Here is a 24,487-nt window from a genome sequence, read left to right as displayed (position 1 = left end):
TTTTATTTTCCATTATATAATCTTGTGTTAACCTTCCTAAAGTATGCAAATACCCTTTTTGCATAAAACTTCTCTAGATCTAGTCATGGCATAAATAATGAAGACTGTGATCTTCTACTTTTAAGTTTAAATGCAGACTTCCTCTAAGTTGCAGTACAAAACATTAGACTCCTTCCTAATGAGGCACATTATCATCAAAAATAATAAAATAATCCTAGTACGATAAGGTATTAAGGAATTTAAATAATGAAGTTCAAAATCCAATAAAACCTTTATCCTAGAATGTCTGAATTTGTAGCCATCTCAACGAATGTATTAGAGATCTCTACTGTACCTGCACAAAGGACAGGTAAGAGAGGGTTTTTTGAATGACAAGACCAATGATTTACTTTTATCAAAAAAGTTTAAAAATGCAAACATTAGAAGGAACTTATCAAAGGATTGCAAAAACATTTTCTGAGAGAAGGTTAAAACGAAAGGACAAATTAAACAAAATAGGAAAACCATAATTGCATTCATACTGTATTATACTCATTTAGTAAGGCAAAGCAGAAATGCCCGAAGAAAGTGTAACAAAAGAAAGGTGGAGTTGCCTTCTAGATAAAGCACTACTACCTTTGCTTTTAGTTTGCTATGGAACCAAGTCAGCTTCACCAATCTGTACCTGAACCACTGTCTCTGTAAGTACTGATAACACATACCATATTATCTACCTTCCCTTCAAAATCTTCTAAAACATGTAAGAAATAATACTGCATACAGTCAAAGGACCAAGCTGTTTTGTTTCCACACTTATTCTCTGCTGCATTCAGATTAGTTACCACTATTATACCACTGCACTACCAGTGCACTGCTTCTTCTCTGCTGCAAGTAAGGCAAGTAAGTCCTCCCCACAGGCATCAGTATCTCTATGTGGATCCCAGAAATTTATCTCAAGCTAATATGCTAAGGCTGAGACATATCACTAGTGCATGTAATGCAGTGACACAGCTCAGTCTCTGCAAAGAGTTGTAACTAAAGCCTCTTGTTCTTCTTTGAGACTAATAATATTACAACCTAAATATTTTACAGTTAGCTCCATCTGAGCTTTTCCATTACATTCACAGAGCAGATAACTAAAACAGTGCAGTTATTTTAGACAGAAGAAAAGATATGGTAGAATAGGCATGCAGGACAGTTTTCAAGGACCTTATTAAAATAAAACTGTAATAAAGTGCACTGTAATAATGTAATTATATTTCCAGGTAAAAGTCCTATTTACTTCTAATGAACAATCATTGCTGGAAAAAAACTCCAAACGCAAATAAAAATCCACTATTGATTTACTGAACAGCCAAAGAGGTGACACAAATTTAGGTCACAATGTTTTTTTACATTAAATCGTCCTAACCGTTCCTTTAATGACAAAACAATGAAAAGGATATTGATAACAAGAGCATCTACATTTCATATTTATCCAGCTCTAGGGAATTCATTATTACTGGACTATTTAACATTACAGCATTGTGGTTAGAAGTTCTACACCAAGTTTAAATCCCACTTACTTCTATACTCCCTCTGATTTTACAAGTGTTCTTCTCCTGATGAATAGGAATTAGTGGTAAGCCTCCGATCTTTGGACTTTTAGTTATAGACTGTTTTCTTGCTTTTCCAGCAGGTGGCCAGGTATCAGCATGCTGAAGAACAAAATGATTCCTTATTTTTGGTGTGGAATTTCATAAATACACAACATTCTTTTGTATTTAAAACTCCCTTGGAAAAAGCTATCTACTCTACAAAACCATGCCCTCCTCCTGTAGGAGAAGGGGGAAAACACTACAATGCTTAAAATTATGTTAATATTTTGTAAGTGCTGCACAATATTGAGTGAATAGAACCAAAATGTCTCTATAGAATTTCCATGTATCAAACATCTTCCCTCCATATTATTATTCCAATTATCTTCTAAAAATAGAAAATATCATCAAACAAGGAACACATATTGTCTTGATTCACAATTTCAAAATTCCACATAAAAACGCTTTCAGGAGTCCCAACAAAAGTTTCTGAAATAAAATTAAATTACCCCAATTTGCAAACAAGTGTTTCAAAATTTATATTAATAGTTTAGGAGAAAATAATTGCTTAACCTACAGTAACAACATGTGTTATGCAAAAGGAAATGGCTTTACATTCTGAATGCTCCAAAACCACAATCTACAAATGGCTTCAATGATAGTCTTTGCTTTAGCTTTACTGAAACAGGTCAGTTTTGGGGAGAACTCCAAAGTGTGAAAAACTTCAGAAGCTTCAGAATGAAAAACATGACTGGGAAGAGAAGGGAAGAAAAAAAATAATCATTAACTGAATATTTCAAATAAAATGTTAAAAACTCTTTCTGTAAGAGGTCTATAACAAACTTTCATTAGCAGATCATGTAGAATTTCACATGTAGAAATTTGAGCACATGTGCTTGAAGCTCACAGAGTCCTCTGGTGATGTTAATGGTAACCAGAAAGATAGCTCTGAGAACAAGGTAGTGTAAGAGTATTTTCCTGAAAAAGCTTCAACATAAGATTCTGTGAATCAAAGAGGATGTAGGAGGCTTACAGAAGAATAGTTTCTAAAGCTCGGAGATGAGCACACAAAGCTAAATCAGCACAACTCCAAAGGAAACTGGCAACTGTAAAGTAACCCTAATGAAAGCCATGAATGCTTTGTATAAATATTGGCAAAATACTAATCCAAAGCATCAGTTATAATAAATAGGAAACAAGAAATTCTGTCTGAACATAAGAAAAAAACAACCCTTTTTTACTGTGGGAGTGGTTAAACACTGGAACAAATTGCCCAGAGAGGTTGTGGAGTCTCCAGTTTTTCAAACCTGACTAGACACTGCCCTGAGCAACCTGCTCTAGCTGACCCTGCTTTGAACAGAGGGATTTGACTAGATGATCCCCAGAGGTCCCTTCCAAGTTAAACAATTCTGTGACACTGTCCAAATCTGTAACAGATTTCTTTTCACAGGTGTCAGGATCTTCAGTGTCCTTTATTTTTTTTAATGGTATTCAATCTTCCAAATCCATGAAGTAAAAAGTCTCTTCAAGACTGTATACAAAAATCCAGTTGTGGAGCTGTGATCATACTTGCAGATGGTCTGCACGTAAAAACAACATTACTACTAAAAAGCCATCAGAATCAGTGATTATTGACTTAGAATAGTAGTCTAGAAATCAGAAGCCCCAATTCCAAATTTAGAAAAAACATTTTATAGATTCACATCTTTATGGAGTAAAAAATTCTCACACGTGGTGCTGACCAGGGTGATGTAAAAGTCTTGTAAGAGTTCTCCCCAGTGAACACTAAGAACATTTTCTTCCAATGAAACATTGAGAAGGTATTATCTGAAAGGGCAGGTCTTGCCAACCAAAATCAGTTTATTGTGGACCAAGATACAAGACACAGATGTAATTCAGAAAGTGACTGAGGAAGGAAACTGCCTCCCTTAATTCTCAGCAAGCTTAAGGAAACTATCCCTGTCAGTTAAGCAGCCTGATTTCTCTTCTGTGTCTATAACATTTCTTAAAATAGAAGTCTGTGAAAGTACATCAGAAATACCAGCAACGTATTAGGCCACATAACAAATGTATTTATTCATAGTTTTGACCTATCTGCTCAACTGCACCTCATGGTAATATAATGTGCCTCTCTCTAGTTGATCAAAGGCAATGGAACTGGAATAATATTATTGTATCCATCTTCATATCAATTAATTACTTCCAGCTGCACACTATATATGCTATTAAGTGATTTTGTACAAAACTATTATAGAATTCAAGAATCAAGTTTTAGCCATACTTTTCAGGATGATTTTGCATAGAACTGAAAGAAACAATCATCCTCCTTCAAACCCTCTTAGTATTTACCAGCTTGAAGTACAAGATTAATAACCTCCAGGCTAACTTGATTTTCTGTATCAAAAGTACTTTTGTTACTAGATTACAGTGGTACGTGCACTTTGCTATTTATATTCTCTGCACTATTTATACCACAGGAATAAACATTATCAGAACACAGGGGGAAAAAAAGGGTAACAATAGTACTATCTTACCGATATTAATTACCAATAAAGTCTCATTCTGCTTAAGCACTAAGAGGCACAGTAACAGATTTATCTCCCTCCTAATTGCACTGGATCATTAAATGTCAGTGTCTTAACACTTCAAAACCTACTTTACAATATTTTTCAATTTGTAATCTAAGCTATTCCACTAACAAATAAAATGTGCTGCCTTGCAGTCTCTCTAACATAAAGGTGTTCAAATACTGTGATAACAGATAAGGTAAAAGACAAGCTATCTTCCCTAAAGATGGCCTCAATTTGAAAATTTTAACTAGAAATAACCTCAGCTGACATTTACAGTTTTCTGGTTTAGAAATAGGATGATGTCTGCTGCTGCATGATACAAAACATTTGCAGATCTTATAGTATGCTTTAGCAACATAAGCCATTGCATTCTCAAGAAGATTTTTGCTGTAAACTATATTTAAAGCACTAGATTATAATAAGAACAATACAGCAAATCTGTATTGTCAGCACTTAATTTCTCATGTAATTCAAAGACTGAAAACATTTTTGCTTTTCAGAATGCTGATTAAAAAAACCAAAAAACAAACACCACAGAAAAAAAAAACACTAAAAAAACCCAAACCCCTCCCAATGTAGCTCATTAGTACTGCTAATTCATTGTACTGTTCCTTCATTAGAAAGAAGTTTAAAAAAAAAATAGTATTAATTCACAGCAGGTTTTTTTTTAAATGCACATGAAATGATTTAATTTTTTTTGTTAGAAAAAATATCCTGAACATTGAGCAGTGCCTCTCAGTTTTTTATCTATATTGTCAGAGGAACATTCGACATCCCACACCACCCGATCAGAATCCTAACAGATTGCCCTTCTTGTGATTTTACATCAAAAGGACTTCAACAGTTACCAAGCTTCTATGAGTTATTTCTAAGTAGCCTATATCAATAACCTCTGAGCCTATTTGTTGTGACACTGCTCATGTTATGCCCATGAGATGTATGGTAGGACCAGTGGCTGTTTCCATAGAAACTACAATAGTTACTTCAGTTAAGGGAGCTGAATAAGGCAAAAATTTGGAAGTCTTACTTACAAGGCATGCATTATACTTCTAGCACTACTATCTATGAAGGTCAGATTGTGTTTTAGAAAGCCTCTAAGAAGTATGTATTGCAACAGTCTTGTGCCTACTCCACTTCATGTAATACATAAAGCTCACAGGTAATCATAAATCTAGTGATGTTTATTCACAGTGATATTCCCCAAAGTTCCTTGAACATCACAGGAAAGACAAGAAAAAATCTGACACAAATACAAAATCCTTTTAAAACCTTAAACTATGTTCCAGTCTCCTGTCAGGTTGAATTCTTCCCATCTCTCTTACTCCCACTTCCTCCTATGTAAATATTAAACTCCATTTGCAAGGATGCATTATATGGCACTCAAACGTATACCCTCCTTACTCACAATCTAGTAACAAGCAGATTACTTAATTTAGGATAATGCCTATACAACAAAATTAATTATCAGTGTTAACTAAGCTAACATGGATACCAGAGAAATACAGCTGTATTGGCACAGCTCTTCAACAGGGCTAGTTCACACCACTATGTTTTTAAACAAGACACCCTTCTTTCATGACTACTTTGCATGCAGCATCCAAACTAGTGAGCAGAGAAATAGCACTGAGGCATTGTGGCACACAGACATAACCTTTAGGTCAATGGCCAGAATTTCACACAGAAGAGGTTTATTACTGCAAAGGAAAGGAGTTGTCTTTCTTTAACCAGCTTCTCGACAACAGAGCAGGGGGGAAAAAAAAAAAAAAAGATGCCAGAATGTAATATTCTTCTCCCTTGCTCTCAAAGCACTCAGCTTTCATATGAAAATGACATTATAAATAATAGTCTTCATAGACTAAGACCCATCTTTTTGCAGTTTTATTACACTGAGTATTACAGAAACTTTAATGGCATTGCAACTTTATCTATAACATATCCATAACACATACATATCATTGTTTAATGGGATTTTCATAACAGCAGTAAAAGTTACATTTCTCTGATCAGATTAGTACCTGTGCAGTAAAAATGCTGATCATCCACTCCATCTGTGTATCTTGACCATCACAACATATATACCTAGAACACAATATATAATTAACAACAAAACCAACAAAAACTCCTGTTGCAGTTAAACACATTAAAGAACAGGCTTCTAAACAACTTCAAACCGTGCTCACATTCATTTATGAATGCTGTCTATAGTTATTAACACTCCCATAAGAAGATAGGGAAATACAAATACTTCAAATTATCACTTTATGCTAGTCTGAAGACAAGGCACATGCCTCATTTAAAGCATGTGCATAGGTTTAAAATCTATCATTCTAAATTTATGAAAATTGTTTGCTTTATGGCCTCAGAAGGGAGACAGACACCTAATCCCAAAAGGCTACCAAAACATATGAATTAAGACTGTTTAGTTAATTAAGAAAAACATAGCAAAATGTCAGCATACAAGCAAAATAATGACTCTTCGTATTCAAACATGTTTCTTTTGAAATTGAACATTTCAACAAATATTAAACACTGAAGTTAAACCAATCACGTGTTTCACGTTTACTTACCACTGGTGCTTTTCAGAAAATACTGCAAGTCCCCAGCTGAAACAAAAATTTTTCAAAAATTAGTTCCAGAAACTCAGGACAGGGACATATTGCTCAAACTGCAGAGATTCATTACCTTGATATAGTGCTTTTAAGTGTAAGAGTGTGTGTGTGTGGGGGGGGAGTAATTTACAAAGTTTAAGTGTGCACTGCAAATCTAGAATGAAATTGTGGGTTTGATGATGGATTTTACTGATTTTCTCACAGCTGATTTGCAGGTAATGAACATTCTGTTCTGGACAAAGGGTATAGCCAAACCCTGCAGATGACGGCTAACTACTTGCCTCATTTGGGCTGTGGCTGTACTTTTCTGAAAGCTGCTGGAAGTAGAACTGCTAATATGGTGCCCAGCAAAGAGTCCACTACAGTATGGAAGTCACAGAGGGAAGAGAGGTATACTTGCACTATAAACAGAAGGAATCACATGAGTTTACAGAGATTTTAAAATTGCTGAAGAAAAAAAAAAAAAAAAAAAAAAGGAGGAGTAGATGCACATTGAAGCCTCCAAGGTGAAAGAAACACAGGCACTCCTGGAGATCCAGAAGAGATTTTGCAAAGTCTGCTTTTGAAAGCAGACTGAAAATAAACCTCAAGCAAAGAACCCACCTGCAAAGACTCATTTACATAATCTTTGTATTCCTATTTTGTACTAATCTCCTACTCATTCTGCACTTAGCTCAAAAAAAAAAAAAAACCCACCAACTTTTTCTCTAACACAACTAAGCTTTGAAATTTACAGACCTTTTGGGGGAGTTTTGATGTGCCAACTATAAAGGAAAAGTTCAAGCAGATCTGTTTAAAGGCTACAGCCAACTTAGAATCCCCTTGGTATAGGATCCTATGTACATTGTCTCAGTGTCTCAAAGCTTTGACTGAAGAAGTACTGGAAACATCTGAGAAAAACAGGTGTCATTTTTCACTGCTCTTTTCCAGAGACACAGGTACTGATGTTTGTAAAGGGCACTGTAGTCTTCAGCTAGAAAAAACATCAAAATAATAAGGATCCTGAAAAAGGAAAATCCTCTACTGAACAACAAGAACTGTCACTAAAGGCCATGACTGGTTTTCTCTTCTCTCTTTTTTTCTTGGTGCGAAGAAGGTGTGTCCACCAATGACATGCAGGACACATACTACAAAACTAAGTGAGCTAGCAGCAAACATATTCACAAGAGATAATACACTTAAGATTAAGAAAAGCCAATCAATAATTTCCTAGCACAGAAGAGTTAACATGGAACACAAAAACAGAGATAGAAACAGAACAAATAATATTATAGAGGGTAATTTAATTCAGGATACTTCAGTTGGCTTCTTGACTTTTCCTTGTTCCACAATGTTTTATGTTCTCCTTTCTTGACGATGCTACAAGTACCTTGCTACACAGTGTTTAACTTATTTTCTTTTCTATTCTTACTTTGTTGGTGGCTTCATTTTCTTTTTCACACCAAGATAAAGCTTCAGGGAATTGACAGGCAACACTTTTTCAGGTTTGCTAGCCTGCAAATAAAATAAGATTCTAATTATTGTATCAGGAATGTGCAAAAGAGAAAATGCCACATGACTGTCTTCACAGTTAGGCTTCTTTCATGGGCTGCACCCCTCTTTTCTAACAGATCATTATGGTTTTTCTCTCCTTCTTTCCCATTAACAAGGTGTGCCAATCACTATTACTGGAAGCAGACTAATTAAGAACTTGAGGTCCACGTGAAGTCACAAAACTGTAACACAACTGGAATAATGAAGATGCGGTGGTACAATTCACAAAAGTGGCATGCTGCAACATATGGACACAAGCTCTTTGAGAGACACAGTCAGGGAAAATAAGGAGTGGGGCTGCCCTCTGTTAAAGGAGCTCTTCTATGGGATGGACAGTATCACAGTGAGTATTTGCTTCAGATTACCCAATCAGGATTAAAAAAATGCAGATGAAGTCTTTAAACAACCCAAGAAAGTCTCTCGGTAACAGATCCTGACTCTGATGGGGAAGGCAGGGCTTTTCTCTCCCTGGTATCTTCTGGAAGGGCAACACAGCAATCCAGCTGATTTCTGGAAGGTGTCAGGGTTAACTTCTTGACACCAGTTCTGGATGGGCCAACAAGGGGTGATGCACAGCTGGATCTGCTATTCACAGACAAGGAAGAACTGGTCAGGAAGATGATAATCAATGGTAGTATTGGCCATAGTTACATAGAATAGTACAGCTGAAGATCATGAGGATAAAAAAGATGACAAGTTAGCAGAGGACAGATCATGGAGATTAGAAGAGCAACATTTGGCTTACTGAAGGAATTGATAGGTGGGTGTGCACAGGAGGAGGCAACTCTGATGGGTAAAGGAGCTCAGGAAAGCTGTCAGGTCTTTAAGGACAGCATCCTCCAAGAACAAGAATAGTTCATCCCAATACTCAGGAAAACAAGTAGATTTATCAGGAGACAAGCCCAGGCAAATAGGTAGCTCATGGTGGAGCTCCACTGCAAAGGCAGTATATAGGAGGTGGAAGCAGGGAGAGACTGTGAAGAAAGAAATTTAGAAACACTGCCCAGGACATGTAGATATGGTGTTAGGAAAGTCAAAACTCATTTGGAATTGAGACCTGCTATGGACATTAAGGGCAACATGTAGAGCTTCTACACCGGTACCTTAGTAGTAAAAGGCTGAATAAGGAAAATGTAGAACCAATCCTGAACAGAGAGGGTGAATTAGCAACAGCAGACACAGGTAAGGTTAAGGTAACTCAGTATCTTCTTTGCATCGGTCTTCACACCAGCCAGGTCTCCTAGGCCTCTATGCTTACAGACAGCGTTCAAGAACGAGAATTACAACTGCACCAGAGGAGCACTGGATCGAGTCAGGAAAGGCTTGAGAGAATTTAAGTCATGCAAGTCCATTGGATCAGACTGCATCCAAGGGTTCTGAGTGTGCTGGCTGACATCCTTGAAAGGCTGCTCTGTGTCATCTTGGAAGTGTCAGAGATCAGGGGCAATGACTGGTAACTGAAAAAAGGAAAACATTGCATCCATCCTCAATAAAGGCTGAAAAGAGAACTTGAAGAACTAGTTGCCTGCCAGCCTCATTTGTCGCTGGGGAAATCCTGGAGTGAGTTTTCTTGGAGCATGTTTCTGAGCATGTGGAAGAGAAGGTGCTACTGGGAGCACGGAGCATGACCAATGTGATTAACTTCTACAACAACATGACTAGATTTGTGGATGAGGGGGGAGTAATGGATGTCATTTACCTCAAGACTTCTCACACTGTCTCCCACAATATTCTTCTACCCAAGTTGGGATGTTAACAGCCTGGATGGGTGGACATCTGTATCAATAAAAAGCTAGTTGCACAATCAGACTCAGAGGGTGACAGTTAATCAGACATACTCTAAATTGCTGACCTATGACAAGGGAAGTACTGCAGGGGTCTATCCTGGGACCTGTCCTTTTTAACATCTTCATCAATGGCCTGGAGGAGTCAACCATCCAGTCTGCACAACAACCCAGAGAATCAGCCAATACGCTTTGGGGCAGGGCTGACTGCCAGAGGGACCTATAGAGGGCAAAGAAATGGGTCAACAGGAATCTTATGAAATTCAACAATGATAAATACCAAGTCCTGCACCGGGGAAGGAAAAAAAACCCTGCAATGACACAGATGGGGAAGGAGCTCTGCTGAGAAGGGCCAGAGGATGCTGGTAGATGGCAAGCTGGGCACAAGCCAGCAGTGTGTCCTGGCAGCAAAGAAGGTCTCCTGGGCTGTGTTAGAAGCAGCACAGCTGATAGGTTAAAGAGAGTGATTTTTCCCCCTCTCCTCAGCACTTCTGAGACTGCATCTGCAGTCCTGCATCCAGTTTTGGGCCCCCCCAATAGAAAAACAGAGAATCCATATTCTGGAGTGAGTTCAGCAGAGGCCCACCAGACTGGCTGGGGGCTGGAGCACTTGCCCTGTAAGGAGAGGCTGACCTAACAGCAGCCCCCTCAGCATCTACAGGGAAGTTATCAGGAAGACCGAGTGAGGCTCTTCACATTGTAAGATGACAACTAGATATAAGGACAAACTTTTTCCCATGAGGACAGTCAGGTACTGCAACAGGCTGCCCAGAGAGGTTGTACAGTCTCCATCCTCTGGGGTTTTCAAGACTTAACTGCATCAAGCCCTGAGCAACCTGTTCTGACCTCAGTTGCTAACCTTGCTGTGAACAGGAAGTTGGACTAGAGATCTCCTGAGGTTCCTTCCCTCCTTGCTCCTTCTTGAACAAACTACCTTTAGCCAACCTACAACAGACATATACTCACACTAGGTATGAAAACTGAATGTGCCTGGAGGATGAAATGCTGAAAGGAAACAAGTTCTCATGTACACTATTCTACTACAGAACACAACTAACATCTAACACAACACACTAACATCCCTTTAGTACTTTTAGGTCAGGGGTTTTAGCCCTCTATTTAGAAAAAAAAAATACTTAATAGATCTTATAATCCCAGTACATGAAGCTACTCCATAGTGTTTACTGTCTTGGACTCTCAATTTCTCCTTCTACAGCTTTTAATCTCTAACACTCCAGTGTGGGGAAAAAGAGACAAAATCTCAGATAGCATAAACATTTAAGAAAACAAAAAAACACACAACAGTTTTATTGTTGGTGTTCTTGTGTAACTTCCTACTCAAAGCAACGGTACCGTGAGTATGAAAAAGCACTCCTACAAAACATGCTATTTAGTTAAACAACAGTACACTTTTCACAAAAATGTACCTTAAAGTAGCCATTTGTCTGTGTGTGAGCCTATCTCTTAAAAACAGTACATTAAAGTGGTATGTTATTTCAGTCAATTAGCACAACATTGTAATTAACAGACAGTATCATGGAAACTTTTCACTTTTTGATAATTGCTCTTGAACAAGAGAAACACTTAACTGAATGTATCTCCACCTGCATATACAAACTTAATTTGCTGTAAATAAGATTTTGTAAATTAATTAGTACATGCAGTCTTATTAAATACAATTTTTCATATGCAATGTCAAGTTTTCCTATGATTCATTTCTAAATACGACTAAAATTAAACCAAGAGTGGTAGATGAACATCTCTCTCTCAAAAAAAAAATAAAACAAACTGATATACACTATTTTGTCAGAATGGTACTTCCATTTGCTTTTTTAAAAAACAAATGTAAAGCCATTTAAAAGTAACACTGTTCAAAACTCCACTGGAGTTGGGGAATTTAATATTTTGTAAATCAGAATGGCTTAAAAAAGCAGATTATAAAGTAGTACAACAATCCTATCATAAACTCTTTCCAAGACACTAATTAAGGTTTTACGGGCATATTAATTTATTCTCACATATGTGCCAATTTGAGTTTTAGCACTAAATTATGAGACACTATTTTTGACATTCTGGGGTCATTCTAATTAAGATTATATCCACAGTATCACAAGACGACACAATATTTCTTTTGCATTAGCTTACTTGAGCAATGGATCTGTCTTCAGAAAAAAGTATTTTATGAAGGTCAGCAAGTATACATCTATATTTGCTGCATAGACAAAACCAGCAGTCAGCAAAAATAAAAGCACTTCAAACTTTAAGAGGTTTTTTTTCTTTTTTTTTTCTTTTTTTTAAACCAGAAACTACCAAAACTAAAATGAAAACATAGTTCATGATGCATATTTAGTTTTATACTTTAATACAAGCTGTGTACACCCAAAAACACTCTTTAAAGAAAACTCCCATGAAATATTTAAAACTGAACCCACCATGCTATTAAGTATGCCTAAATTTGCTTCTGTGGAATTCTGAGGTATATCTAATTATCAATACTAGGTTTTAGAGGACTGAGAATACATCCGAAAACTGTTGTTAGGAAGCAGGGGAATATTTTGCTAGTGTATTGAGAGTTATTGTTTCCTATACTCTCTTTTATCATGACACTTGTAGGTATAAGAACCCTGTTGCTTGTACTTTCTAAAGGCTTTGTGGAAGATACCAAGAATAAACAGCATGCAGCTCATATTACTTCTACTACTGCTCTCTACAGTAGGTTTTCAAAAAACTTAAGTCACAGCACAGGCATTCCTAAACATTGTTTGGTTTTGGGGTTTTTTTTTTGTTTTGGTTTTTTTTAAAGCTTTTAGTAATGCATAATTACAGTAGCTAAATAAGCAACTGACACAAACTCCTTTCACTAAAGCATCTGTGAAAAAGTAAGATAAAAATCTTGTACTTCAACCCCAGTCTCTAGAAGTTGCCATTTAATATCAGAAATGTTGATCTGTTCGCCTTCTCTTTTTTGAACGAAAAAGAAAGTTTAAGCGAGTGCTTAAGAGTTTGGTGCAGAATTTGTCTGTTGTACCTTCATATCCTTATAAAGAAGCAAGTTTCCTTCCCGTAACACAAAATAACGCTCTTGAAATTTGTTTCCGGACAGTAGTTTTGATGGTTCTTCTTTGTACTTCAGATTGCCTGCTTTCATGCTACCTTTCTCACTTTTCTCTATCAAGAAAATAAAAAAGCATTTTGTTAGAAGACTTTACAACACTGGAAGCTGCTAGTTTTTAAGTGCCCTTAGTACTACTGTTTATCGAAAGACTAAAATTACAATTCCACTGATTTGTTATTATGTTATATATATATAAAAAAAATAAAAATAATTACATATATAAATATATAATTATGTATTACATTTAAATATATATTAATATATATTATCTATTAAGAAGAAAGGTATTCTTAAATATTGATGCCATTATGATTTTAATTACTGGGGGAAAAAAGTCTCCTCCATTTCACTTCTAGGATAACATGGAAAGAATCCACCAACACTTTAATTAAAAGAATCTTTTCAGACTAGAATGTGCAGTTAAGTCCAAAAGTATGACATGAATACTTTCAATCTCTGTGCTTCAGAGATACAAAAATTTTCCATAAAGATCTGCTTTTGTCATGAGTCTGTCTACATTTTTCTGAGTCAAAATACACACAAACACGTATATTTCGTAAACTTAATAAAAAACCCCAAACAATCCTCGCACAAAAAAACCCAAACCAAACCCAAACCACAGCTTTGCAGTCAGCTTCATAAAGCATTTAAATTAGTACTGAAAAAGCTTTTTTTTAAAATAAAAAATACCAGAACCATTGAAGGTTTTCAATGGTAGAGACTTGATTTTTCAGTACATTCCCAGCAATTTAAAATTATAAATAAAATAATATAAAAAAGTATTACTAGTACGTGTAAACTACTGTACCACCACTTCTAGATGTTTTTGGTTTTCCTATTCTGCCCAATATATATTTTTTCGGGGGGGGGGGGGGGGGGGGGGTGTTGGGTGTTAACTAGTTTATCAGCTTTTCCCAGCAATGCTACTTTCAAATAGCAAAAACTTCTGACCACTAATTACAGTAATTACCATGCTGATATGACTCATGCATGTAAACTCAAACCAAAACAGCACTTGAACAAAGTAAGCAACAACACAAGAAAAAAAAAAAAATTCCTACTTGCATCTTATCAAGACTTTATGAAAGAGCACAGACTTCAGCAGAATTCTGACATGTTCATTTCCCCTTGAGGTAACTAGTGCTGGAAGCAGACTGCCAGAGTGAAGAGAGAGCAGCTAGGCAGGAGATGAACTCTTCTCCATTCCAGTCAACACCATTTCACCTTGAAGAGGGAGCCATACTAACAGGGCTAATAATTCCTTTAACTGAAAACACTACAAGCCTACTACTTATGCCATATTTTGGCTTTCACCACCTATTTTCTTTTGCTAAATATAGGTATTTCCCGTAAGTCACTCACTCACTTAGGAAACACTGAATAAACTTGTTTAGGAGTCCCAGAATAATATCACTGGTTTTATAATATATTAATTTCAAGATAGTTAATAAAACTGTGGTGTAAAAGGAGTACTTGGTGTATGGAGAATAGCACCCTTACCCAACTGCTCAACTGGCTTTTTCCATAAAAATTCCACTTAGGATTTGAGCATCTGATATCAGAACTCATTATTAAGAAGCAGCACATAATAATCTCAAAAAATAAGAATAAAATGTTTTAAATAAATCAACAATAAAAAGTAAAATAAAATAAATTTTCATTTAGTCGGGAAGGACAGGAATACACAAAAGACCAACTTTCATTGTTTGCATAATTTTTTCTATTTGTGAAGAGCGGTATTACACAGCCACAGCTAACTACACAAATAGTCGTGCTTTGGAAGCGACACTTGCTGTAATATGTACTAATCAAAATTACGTATTTCTTCGATCTTCATACGTTCTGTTAAATGAGCAGTCAATATCTTCAAGTACTGCATCACATGCACAAAGCAAGTATGAGAGGTGACGAGGGAGAATTAAGAATTTGCATAAAACGTCACTACTGACGATAAAATGCAGGGTCTAACAGAAATATATTGCATGGTAGTTTGCAACTACCTGTACTTCAGTATTATGTTTTTTTCTCTTCTTTTAAAGAACCTGTAGACAGTTATTCCATGCGTGACTATTTAGGAAGATCCCCAACATTTTAATAGTGAAAAATGTATTAACGCATTAGAATGTATTAATGCATTAGATGCACGGTTGTGCATGCACAAAAAGTACGGGAGTGATATCCAGTCTCAAACACCCAATTATGCAAATAAACTTTAAAGTGCATACAAAAAAAACAGTTAGGTTGTATTTCAAAACTCAAGAGTCAGATTCTACCATCATTTGTATGGTGTAGAGAGACTTTGGGACTAACTTGAAAAGTTGTATCTCAATCCCATCTTTCATACTGGCTCAAAAACAGCTGTTTAAAGAGTCAGAATTAAATTATTCCTCCTACTAACCCTAATTATTTGCAAAAAGAAGATAATTAACAATTGTGAATCTAATTCCCTCTTACTTTATATCTTAGTACAAGCTGAAGTTATGAAAAACATTTAAAAATATAATGGAAATTAAAAAGATAATAAAATTCTTTGATTTCATTGAATAAAACCAACAACATTCTAATCAGCATGCTTGCCATGAAAGGAAAATCTCAAAAGAAAATTTCCCAGTATTTTCATTAGAGTTTAAGATGGAATCTAAAGCCAGAATCAATACATTTCAACAATTAAAATCAGAATTTACTTGGATTGACTCAATTATAAGTGCAAATATACACACACAGTTAAAAAAGGCGCTAAAATATTCCCTCTTTGCCAATAAGAATATTTATTTCATGTTCAGAATAGAATATCAATCTTTATTTATGCAATCATAAGCTTTTTTTTTTTTAAACCATACCAAATGAGAGTAGCAGAATACTTCCACTTCTGTACCAAACTGGAAGATTTTCAATTTCTGCACACACCTCTTGACATGACAAAAACTCATTCTAAACTTCACAGCATTCCCACCACAGCAAATCTATCAAACACTTGATACTTACAAGGATCTCAGAAAAGCCTGAAGGAGAAAGAATAATAATCCTCTAAATTGATGATATTCAGTATTCTTTAGAATCCAGTGTTTCATGAAGTAAATCTAAAATGATCAGGATGTGTCCTAATCAGAATAATTTTTCAGATATGAACTTTACAAAACATGCAAAACTTCCTAGAACTTTGCAAGTACTAGGAACTAGATGCACGCAAGCCATTCAGGATTGATCCACCTATGGTTTAGAAGTTTGTGTTTCAAAGAATATCTCTGAATAATAGGCCCTGTTCTCAGAAATCAGTACTTCCCACTCAAATTATACAAGGCTTACTGGTAAAATTTCAAGGACCTATATACACACACTTCATAGTGAATCTATTCCCTCATATTTTTCTAATAAATAAAACTTTAATGTGGGAAATTTTCAGGTAAGGAGAAGAAAAAGGGTCTTGAAATAGCTGTACTGAGTATCTCTTATACCAAAATATAATGCGCACCTTGCCCTTCTGAACAGCACTTGAAACTGTGCTCCTGCAACAAGCATGAAAAGCTATAGAATAAATTGTCAAGAAAGAGTAACTAAAGATCTGGAGGAAAGTTGAAAACTCACCATGAATTTACTGAAACATATCAATACAAACAAACTAACACTTTTTTCTCCTTGAAAAGGAAAGTTGATTTCTAGACAAGAGAAAATACACATCTAGACCTCAACACAATGTTTGATATTGCACAACATGAGAAATTAGTTTAGAATGGACAAAATGAGTATAATAATTATGAAAAAGGAGAATGTACTATGTATAAGGAACATGGGAAAAGCTGCACTGACAGGGAAGACAATGGTAGGTTGCCAAGATGAAATGAGGCTAATAGAGTTGTTTCTTTAGGCTCACCATTGAACCAACATTATTTCAAACGTCATTAAAGTCTCTGGAAGAAAAAGGAGAAAAGTGCTGATGACACAAAGCTCTGAGGTAACATTAATAGAAAAAAGGTAAGGAATATCATAATTTAGTCTGTAAGATTCTAACATAAATCAGGGAACCACAGAAAATTCATGGAATTCAATTATAATATGATCACAGCCCTATTAATTTTACTGCGAAGGAGGAGGCCATCCATCTACCCAGTTGTCCATTTGTATGGGCTGAATCCACTGTTAAAAAACATACTTCAAATAGTAATGGTTGGACATCTGGCCTCGGCTCTACTACTCAGTGAGGAAGAATTATCCACATAAAGAGCATAAAAGACTGAAAAGATTAAGGTCTCCCCTTTTTCCTTCAAGTCAGCAGTTTCTTCTTGTGTACTTTTAGATGGAGAGCCCCAGCACAACCAGAACCGCCTCCTCCTCTAGACACTGGGAGCATCCCTTTCCCAATGACCTCATCCTACATCTTTTCTCACTCTGACACTATCTAGTGACACAAGTACAACGTTTATCTAAAAGAAAAAAAAAAGGTATCTTTTTGTCCTGAAATAGCTGTTTACTTGTTTTAACCGTGCGTACACATGCAAGATTAGAAATACAAACATAAACACATAGATTCCTGCAACTACAAGATGTGGATGAATGGTGAAGACTTTCTGTGCATCTTTGCCTACACTTAATATATACGCTGTTTTGCTGAAGCTAATGAACTTGCTCCTCGGTATTGCTAATGTTTCAGAGTAAATTTATAAGCTAAAAGTGGACTCAAAAATTCTGATACTGTATTTATTTTAAACGTTATTTTATTATAACAAGATCCAGTTAGGAAAAGTAACGTTTTAGAAATTAAAGTATGTTCACCATGTAAAAGCTCCTTAAAATGGCAATTCCACTCTCAAGAAAAGATTTTGTAATACATGAGATTACTCTGCCATGTAGAACTTGCAGAGGTCAACACTATAAGTCTGCAATGTGGCAGAGATTTTTCCCCTCAAACCACTAAGAAAATCAATATAATTTATTGAATAAAGTTTTAATTATTTTAACACATACACACACACACACAAGCGCCAGGAAATGTAAACATTCAATCAAAAGCCAGTGTGTCTACACTAAGGTCAAACTGAATAGAATTGATGCAAACAATTATTGTGGTGGATTGGGAGAACAAACGGATGTAGAAATTAGGAGAGAAGGAAGGCAGGCAAATGGCAGTTCTCCCCTTTAAATAGTACATTTTGTAAATTGACACTAGCCTAATCCTTACGTGTTCTCAGAGCAGTGGTTCACATAGTCCTTATGACCTATTCCCTTTTCTGATTATACCTCAACACATACCAAGTGAGGTGATGGGAGTTCATATATCAAGCTTTTAATGAAGTAGGCCATTTCTCTATTCACTCTCTGCTATGACACGTTTAGAGATAGTGAAACTCAAACATAAAAGTCATGAACAGCACACTTGTTAAGGTTGGTTTATATTTGTGTCATATGCTTTTACAGGAATAAAAGATGATGAGAGAAGGCTATTACTTTCAGAAGAATAAGCATAATAGCATAACTTCTTGAAATCAAGACAGAAGAGATATATAGATGGAGAGATCAATACCTCTGTGTATGGGGAAGAGAGGAAAAGATAAGATTACATATTTGAGTAGGTCATTAGATAACATCAGATGGGCATTAAACCAGGCATCATGTGTCACCATCACATGTTTTACAGTGACAGCATACAGGTTTTCAACTGCTTGAAAACAGGATAGTAATTTTTGGACATGCTTAACTTCTAAACTCCTGCTTCCCTCAAAGCAAATACTACATATTATTATACGGGAGACTTAAACCCAGGTATTATGTCAAAAAAAAAAAAAACAAACAAAAAAACCCACAAAACTGTGTCAGATTGTAAATCATATTTTTCCACTAAGTATTTGAGCTATATTTCCTTTCAAGGGTCAGATCTAAATTCCTCATCCTTTTTAAAGGCCACATACTCTAAGTCTTTCAGCTGCTTGAGTATGTCATTCAAATTAGCTTTGTAGTTCGGAGGCATCAGATTGTATAACAGAAATTATTAGTGTATAACATACTTACATAATTATATGTAAGCTACATGTTTTATATATAATGTAAACATTATATATACAAGATATACAGTCCACAGAGAGAGTATAGTGTAGTATGTATGTGGATGGACTATGCAGCACTGTACTATGGATAAAAGAGCAGTCTCAAGCTTCACAGCAGAAGTTCACAGACTGTGAAGTGAATGCGGAGTTTCTGTATACTTTATGTTCAAATGGGAGAACTTACATTTTATAGAAACAAGAACATCCATAATTTTTATGTTTTAAAAGGAAGTCAGCACAACTCTCAGTAAATCAGTAATTTTTATAAAGTAGTAGTAATTCAGATGTTCTGGGACACTTTGCCCCAATGAAACAGCTATAAAGGAATTACCATCCTCATGTCCCCACATGAAGTATCTAAGGTCTAAAAAAGATACGTACCACTGTAGAGTTTTATCATGTCTGCTGTTAGAAATCTCTTTATTATCAGATATGCAGTGCCAGGCTCTGGTAGTGAACTCCAGTGAAGAACTTGTTCTAGTACATTCTCTGTATAATGCAGAGGACGTTCTGAAAAATACCGGAGAAAAACACAAAACAAAACAAAACAAACAACATTGAAATTAAAAAAAAAACAAAAACAAAAACAAAGCAAAAAACCTCCAAAAAAACCAAAAAACAAGTTTGGAGGCCCTTAGAAGTTACACATGCTTATACACAACACTGTCTCACTTGCAGCTATAGAAGAAAAACACTGCTTTCAAAATAAGACAATTAGGCACTTCATTGACTTTCTGCAGCAACACCTTTGCTGGCAGGGTTTGCATATGTAATGAATATCAAGTTAAACAAGCAGTAGTCAAACGTTCAGTGACTCTTTTGTATTTAGTTATGAATATTTGCTTATGTAAAGACACTAAAACACTGCTTTCACATTAAATACAAAAGTTAGGAACTATCACAGGGCATACCTAAATATGATCAAACAGAATCGAGACCTACAGCTAGACTGGGCCTCATTGGTCTAGGCTCAATACAAAAACGAATCATCACAGTTATCAAGTCTCTGCTATCAAAACCCAAAGGCTTTGGGGCAGTTACAGTGAAAAAAACCAAAACCAAACCTGGTATAGATTATATTGCCTGTTAATGATCAAAACAGACTGAGACAGACTCTTGGTTTCATTACATTCATTTTACTAGAAGAAAAAGTATGTGGTCTTACTAGGTCTTCTCCCTGTTGCTGTGGTCGGGGAATTTCCAGACTTGCACTTTTATATACCACGTTCATACGAAGAGAACAGCAACATTAAAATACCAACAGATGAAGGTGTGACTAGACTGTGTGTGTGCAACACCAGTTGCTCAAACATACATTTGTTGATAGGTAACATCCATCCTAAAAGAGAAACTCTGAGACCCTTTCACAGGATTGAAAAACTGCAGTGATGAGTCCAGCCAGTACCCCATACAAACACCAGTTCATATAGCAAATGAAAGTAGGGAAGATCTTGCAAATAGTCCCTAAATCTGCATTACCAGATCCAGCACAAATCTGAGTGTGACATTTACTGCAACACAGACTGAGGTATGATACAAGGCAACGCTGATGTGGATGGAGGGAGACCGTACAGTTTCCCTCTCCATTAATTCTTCCTCCACACATACACACCTGAAGGCTTTCACCTGCTCAGCAGTAAGCACCTACTATAATTCATGAAAGCACAAAAACCTTAACGATGGCTTTGCGGGCTACAACTTAGACCAGTGGATCCAAGTGTCATTTTATCTCCAAAGAGAGATTTTTTTCCCCAAAAGTTCTGAGTTCCCATTTGCATACCAACTTATGTGGGTCAGGCCTTGAGAGGAGCTGGGTACAGCTCCTGGAAAGTCACAACTGTGTGACACTGTCATGTTGGGTCAGGCAGTCTAGCCCTGTGTCTCTTGTGTACTGAAGGGTAAAGCATGCCGCCATAATCTCATTTTTCATTTCTGCTAGGGTAGATGAATATGAAATGTCAACAGCTGCTTTGGGACTGTCCAGCACTACACTCAAGCAGAACATGTTTTCCTGAACACCAGAGCTTCAGAAAGCAGCAGCTACAAATAACACACTTAAGCAACAGAAAAAACTACCGCTGCTTTGGGATGCAAAAAAAATACTTTACCTGTAGACTTGTTATACCGCTTATATAAAGATTTTAGTATTCAGACATGACAACAAAACAGCTTAACAACAATACCATTCTGTAGACAGCAGCTCGATCCCTACTTTGTAACACCCTTTCTTGTGGCCCTTTTGTTTTAAATGGTCAAACTTCTAAAATTTCTTTTCAACTTTTGGGAAACTGGACTCTGATGTGTTAAAGTTAAATCAACTTGTTGCCTTTGTACAAGAGAGAAAAATCCATTTTAAGGAGAAGAACTTTACAAATCAAAGGCAGGAAACACTGGTAAATCACCACATCTTCCTAGAACACCAGCACTCCCAGAGTAAACACCTACTGTTTTATTTATAGTTACATTTAAGACCATCTGTCATCATGGATTACACGGTACATAAATCATCATGCTGAAATGCATTAGCTATTTTACTGGCAACACACCTCATTTACAAACTATCCATCAAGCACAAATTACCAAAAAAAAAAAAAAAATACACCCTATTTTGTAAAAGCATATGGCATTGAACATTCTGCATTAGGTTAGATAAAATTATCAATTATTTCAACTTTTCTATATGCAAATAATTTAGTTGATTTTTAATATTGCAATTTTAGTATTTTGAACAGCAAGCAGTCAACACATACGTCCAATTACCCTTTTACTTAGGTCATCATAAGCTGGTAAATATCCAAAAACAGTCATTTTCACCCTAAACAACGTTAACTATCAGGAGAAAATTACTTTTTAGAAAAATGTAAGATTCTAATTTTCTTGCCTTCTCAGGGTTCGTTCTCAGGGCAGTATATCTTAAAAAGTAAAATAACTCTCATAAAACTTCAGGATTGAGTGTAACAAACTGAATATGACCACGCACTGGACAGGTACCAGACCAGGGCAGGAACACAAGCAGAAAATTAATTTCTGTCAGAAAGACACTGTGATCATTAATGTACATTTGAAACAAATAAGCAAGCTTTGTTACTGTCATGACAGGTCATAATCTCAATTTATTTGTAAATGCCTTAGATTACATAATGTTCAATGGCGATTGTTAGATAATGCTAGTAAGATCAACTTACAGCAGCAAAGACTCAAGTAGTTTTTTAGTTCTTTAGTGTCACTTTTGGACCAAAGACCGAACAGGACTATTTTTCTCTGTTATTTTCTCTATGTTTCAGTCTTTTGAAAATCTGCTAGATTCAGCCATAGCACCACAGAAGTCTTCCTAAGTGCCTCTTACTACATGCATTATTTTTATTTTTCAACATTATTAATTCAGTTTGCCTGTTCTGAAGTACAGATTCTTCCAGAAAGGAGTCCATGAAGCAGACATTTCATCAACACAGTCTCTACTGATTGGAGCCAGGTGCTGAATTAGGACTTCAGTTTGTTTTTCGCTTGTTTGTTTTGGTTTTAAAACACTTGTATGCCATTTCTACTTTCCACTGTAAACTCTTGTTTCAATGGGATACACTCTAATCCCTTGCCAATATTTATTGCCCTATATAGGGCCTGTAGTGTCTCACTCTAAGATTAATTTTGCTCATTTTCCATAGTCATCAGCTCAGACATTTCTAGCCCACACTAAAATACTAGTTGTTGCACCCAAATATCTCAAGAAGCTGCTGTGGGAACTATCTTTTGTACTTACTTTTATGTTCTCTTGGCCATATCTAGTTTAGCTTTCATTTGCCTGTAAGTGTTATATATCAAGTTTAAGAAAATAAAATCCCCTCTTCAAATTTTTCCATTACTCAGTCCAAAGAAACAGGATTTCTACAGTACTTGTACGAGTTATCAGGACTCTTCTAAAGATAACAGATGCTAGCATTCTTTGTCAGTTGACACCCACATCTATGAATCTGGAATTGAACTCGTAACAACTCTACACAGCATCACCACAAGACTGCAAAATGCAAAGAGCCATCAGGATCGTTTATTTTAAGTCAAAAGGGAGACTGCACTTCCATTCTCATTACTGATACTGCCAAGGTCAAGACTGATGTATCAGGAATATTAGTAAATTTGAAGACATTATTGTAAGCACATCTGAAAACTGAGTACAAAAAACCTATTCAAACAATCTTGGAATATTTAGTAATCTTAGTTTTCTCAATTTTTTTATACTTTTCTTTTTCCTTAACTTGAAAATAGGTATCTTCACTACAGAAATAAACTAATCCACAGTCCACTTCTGTAACATGAAAATAAGAGCAGCAACTTACTAATGAAGTGCAAACAGACGTTCCTTTTACTAAAAGCGTATTTCTGTCCCCCTTCTTCAAAAATCAGATGACATTAGTGAATATTCATCAAAATACAATGTTTTAATTTTAAAAAAATCTCTATTACTTTATGTTATTTTAAGTATCTCCAATAATAAAGTGCAAGCTCCAGCATGCATGAAGCACTCCCAATGTTAAAACCTCTTTACAGCTCATGAATACTGTTGACCATGTGACATTTGCTCGTTGGCAGCAGAACTATATTTAAAACAAATGTTTCAAGAGTCTGCTCCATACACCATAATGCCACTTGCCATAAACACAGGATTACACACTTTATGCCTCCTTTTTCATCCACACACATAAAATAATTGACTAAATAAAAAAGATCCTTTCCCGAAGTATTACATGTATTTTCTCATTTCATTTTCTGAAAAACATTATTCCTTATAAAATCAACTGCTAACATTCTAATGAAAATAAGTTTCTTCTTTTAGACTTATTGGTAAGACCTACTTTTCTATAGCTGATGACTAATGAACTGTGAAGCAGGGTAATATAAAGAACATTTTTTCAAACCCTGATTTATAAGCATTTTAAAACAATTCATCATATTATTTCTGGCAAAGCGTAGAAAGAAATCATGCAGATGCCCCAGTAACCAAATGTAAAACAATGGCATAAAGGCTAATTTTTGTTTTGTTTCTATAAACTTTTCAGTAACTCTTTAACTAAGCTTTTGATTATGTTAAGTATTGAAAAATAAAAATAATAAAATTTGATGAACACCCATAAATTTAAATGTCACTAACCTAGTTCTCCATTTTCAAGTACTTCAAAAGCAGCCCAGATATCATCTTTGTTGGGAATAATATTTTTGATTCCTAAAACATCATTAGTTAACTCCTCTGCTTCCATCAAAGGTGATACCTGTAATACAAATTGAGTCAG

At 35.7% G+C, this 24,487-nt stretch overlaps 1 protein-coding gene across 3 annotated transcripts in view; it reads right to left on the bottom strand.

Annotated features, from left to right (window-relative positions):
• ARAP2 (ArfGAP with RhoGAP domain, ankyrin repeat and PH domain 2) overlaps window positions 1–24,487 on the bottom strand; it is a 132,682-nt gene that overhangs the window by 7,349 nt on the left and 100,846 nt on the right. The window contains exons 25-31 of one of the 3 annotated variants that reach the window (XM_052780283.1): window positions 24,349–24,466; window positions 19,587–19,715; window positions 13,081–13,220; window positions 8,147–8,229; window positions 6,694–6,729; window positions 6,142–6,205; window positions 1,545–1,676 (exon numbers count right to left, since the gene is read on the bottom strand). In XM_052780283.1, the coding sequence (XP_052636243.1) occupies window positions 1,545–1,676; window positions 6,142–6,205; window positions 6,694–6,729; window positions 8,147–8,229; window positions 13,081–13,220; window positions 19,587–19,715; window positions 24,349–24,466 (702 nt within the window). The other 2 variants (XM_052780284.1, XM_052780285.1) reach the window with 2 other exon arrangements.

This window comes from Harpia harpyja, chromosome 2 (assembly GCF_026419915.1).
Source record: "Harpia harpyja isolate bHarHar1 chromosome 2, bHarHar1 primary haplotype, whole genome shotgun sequence".
NCBI classification, from domain to species: domain Eukaryota; kingdom Metazoa; phylum Chordata; class Aves; order Accipitriformes; family Accipitridae; genus Harpia; species Harpia harpyja.
Note: the sequence above shows the minus strand (reverse complement) of the source record. Positions and strands in the feature narration are given on the sequence as shown.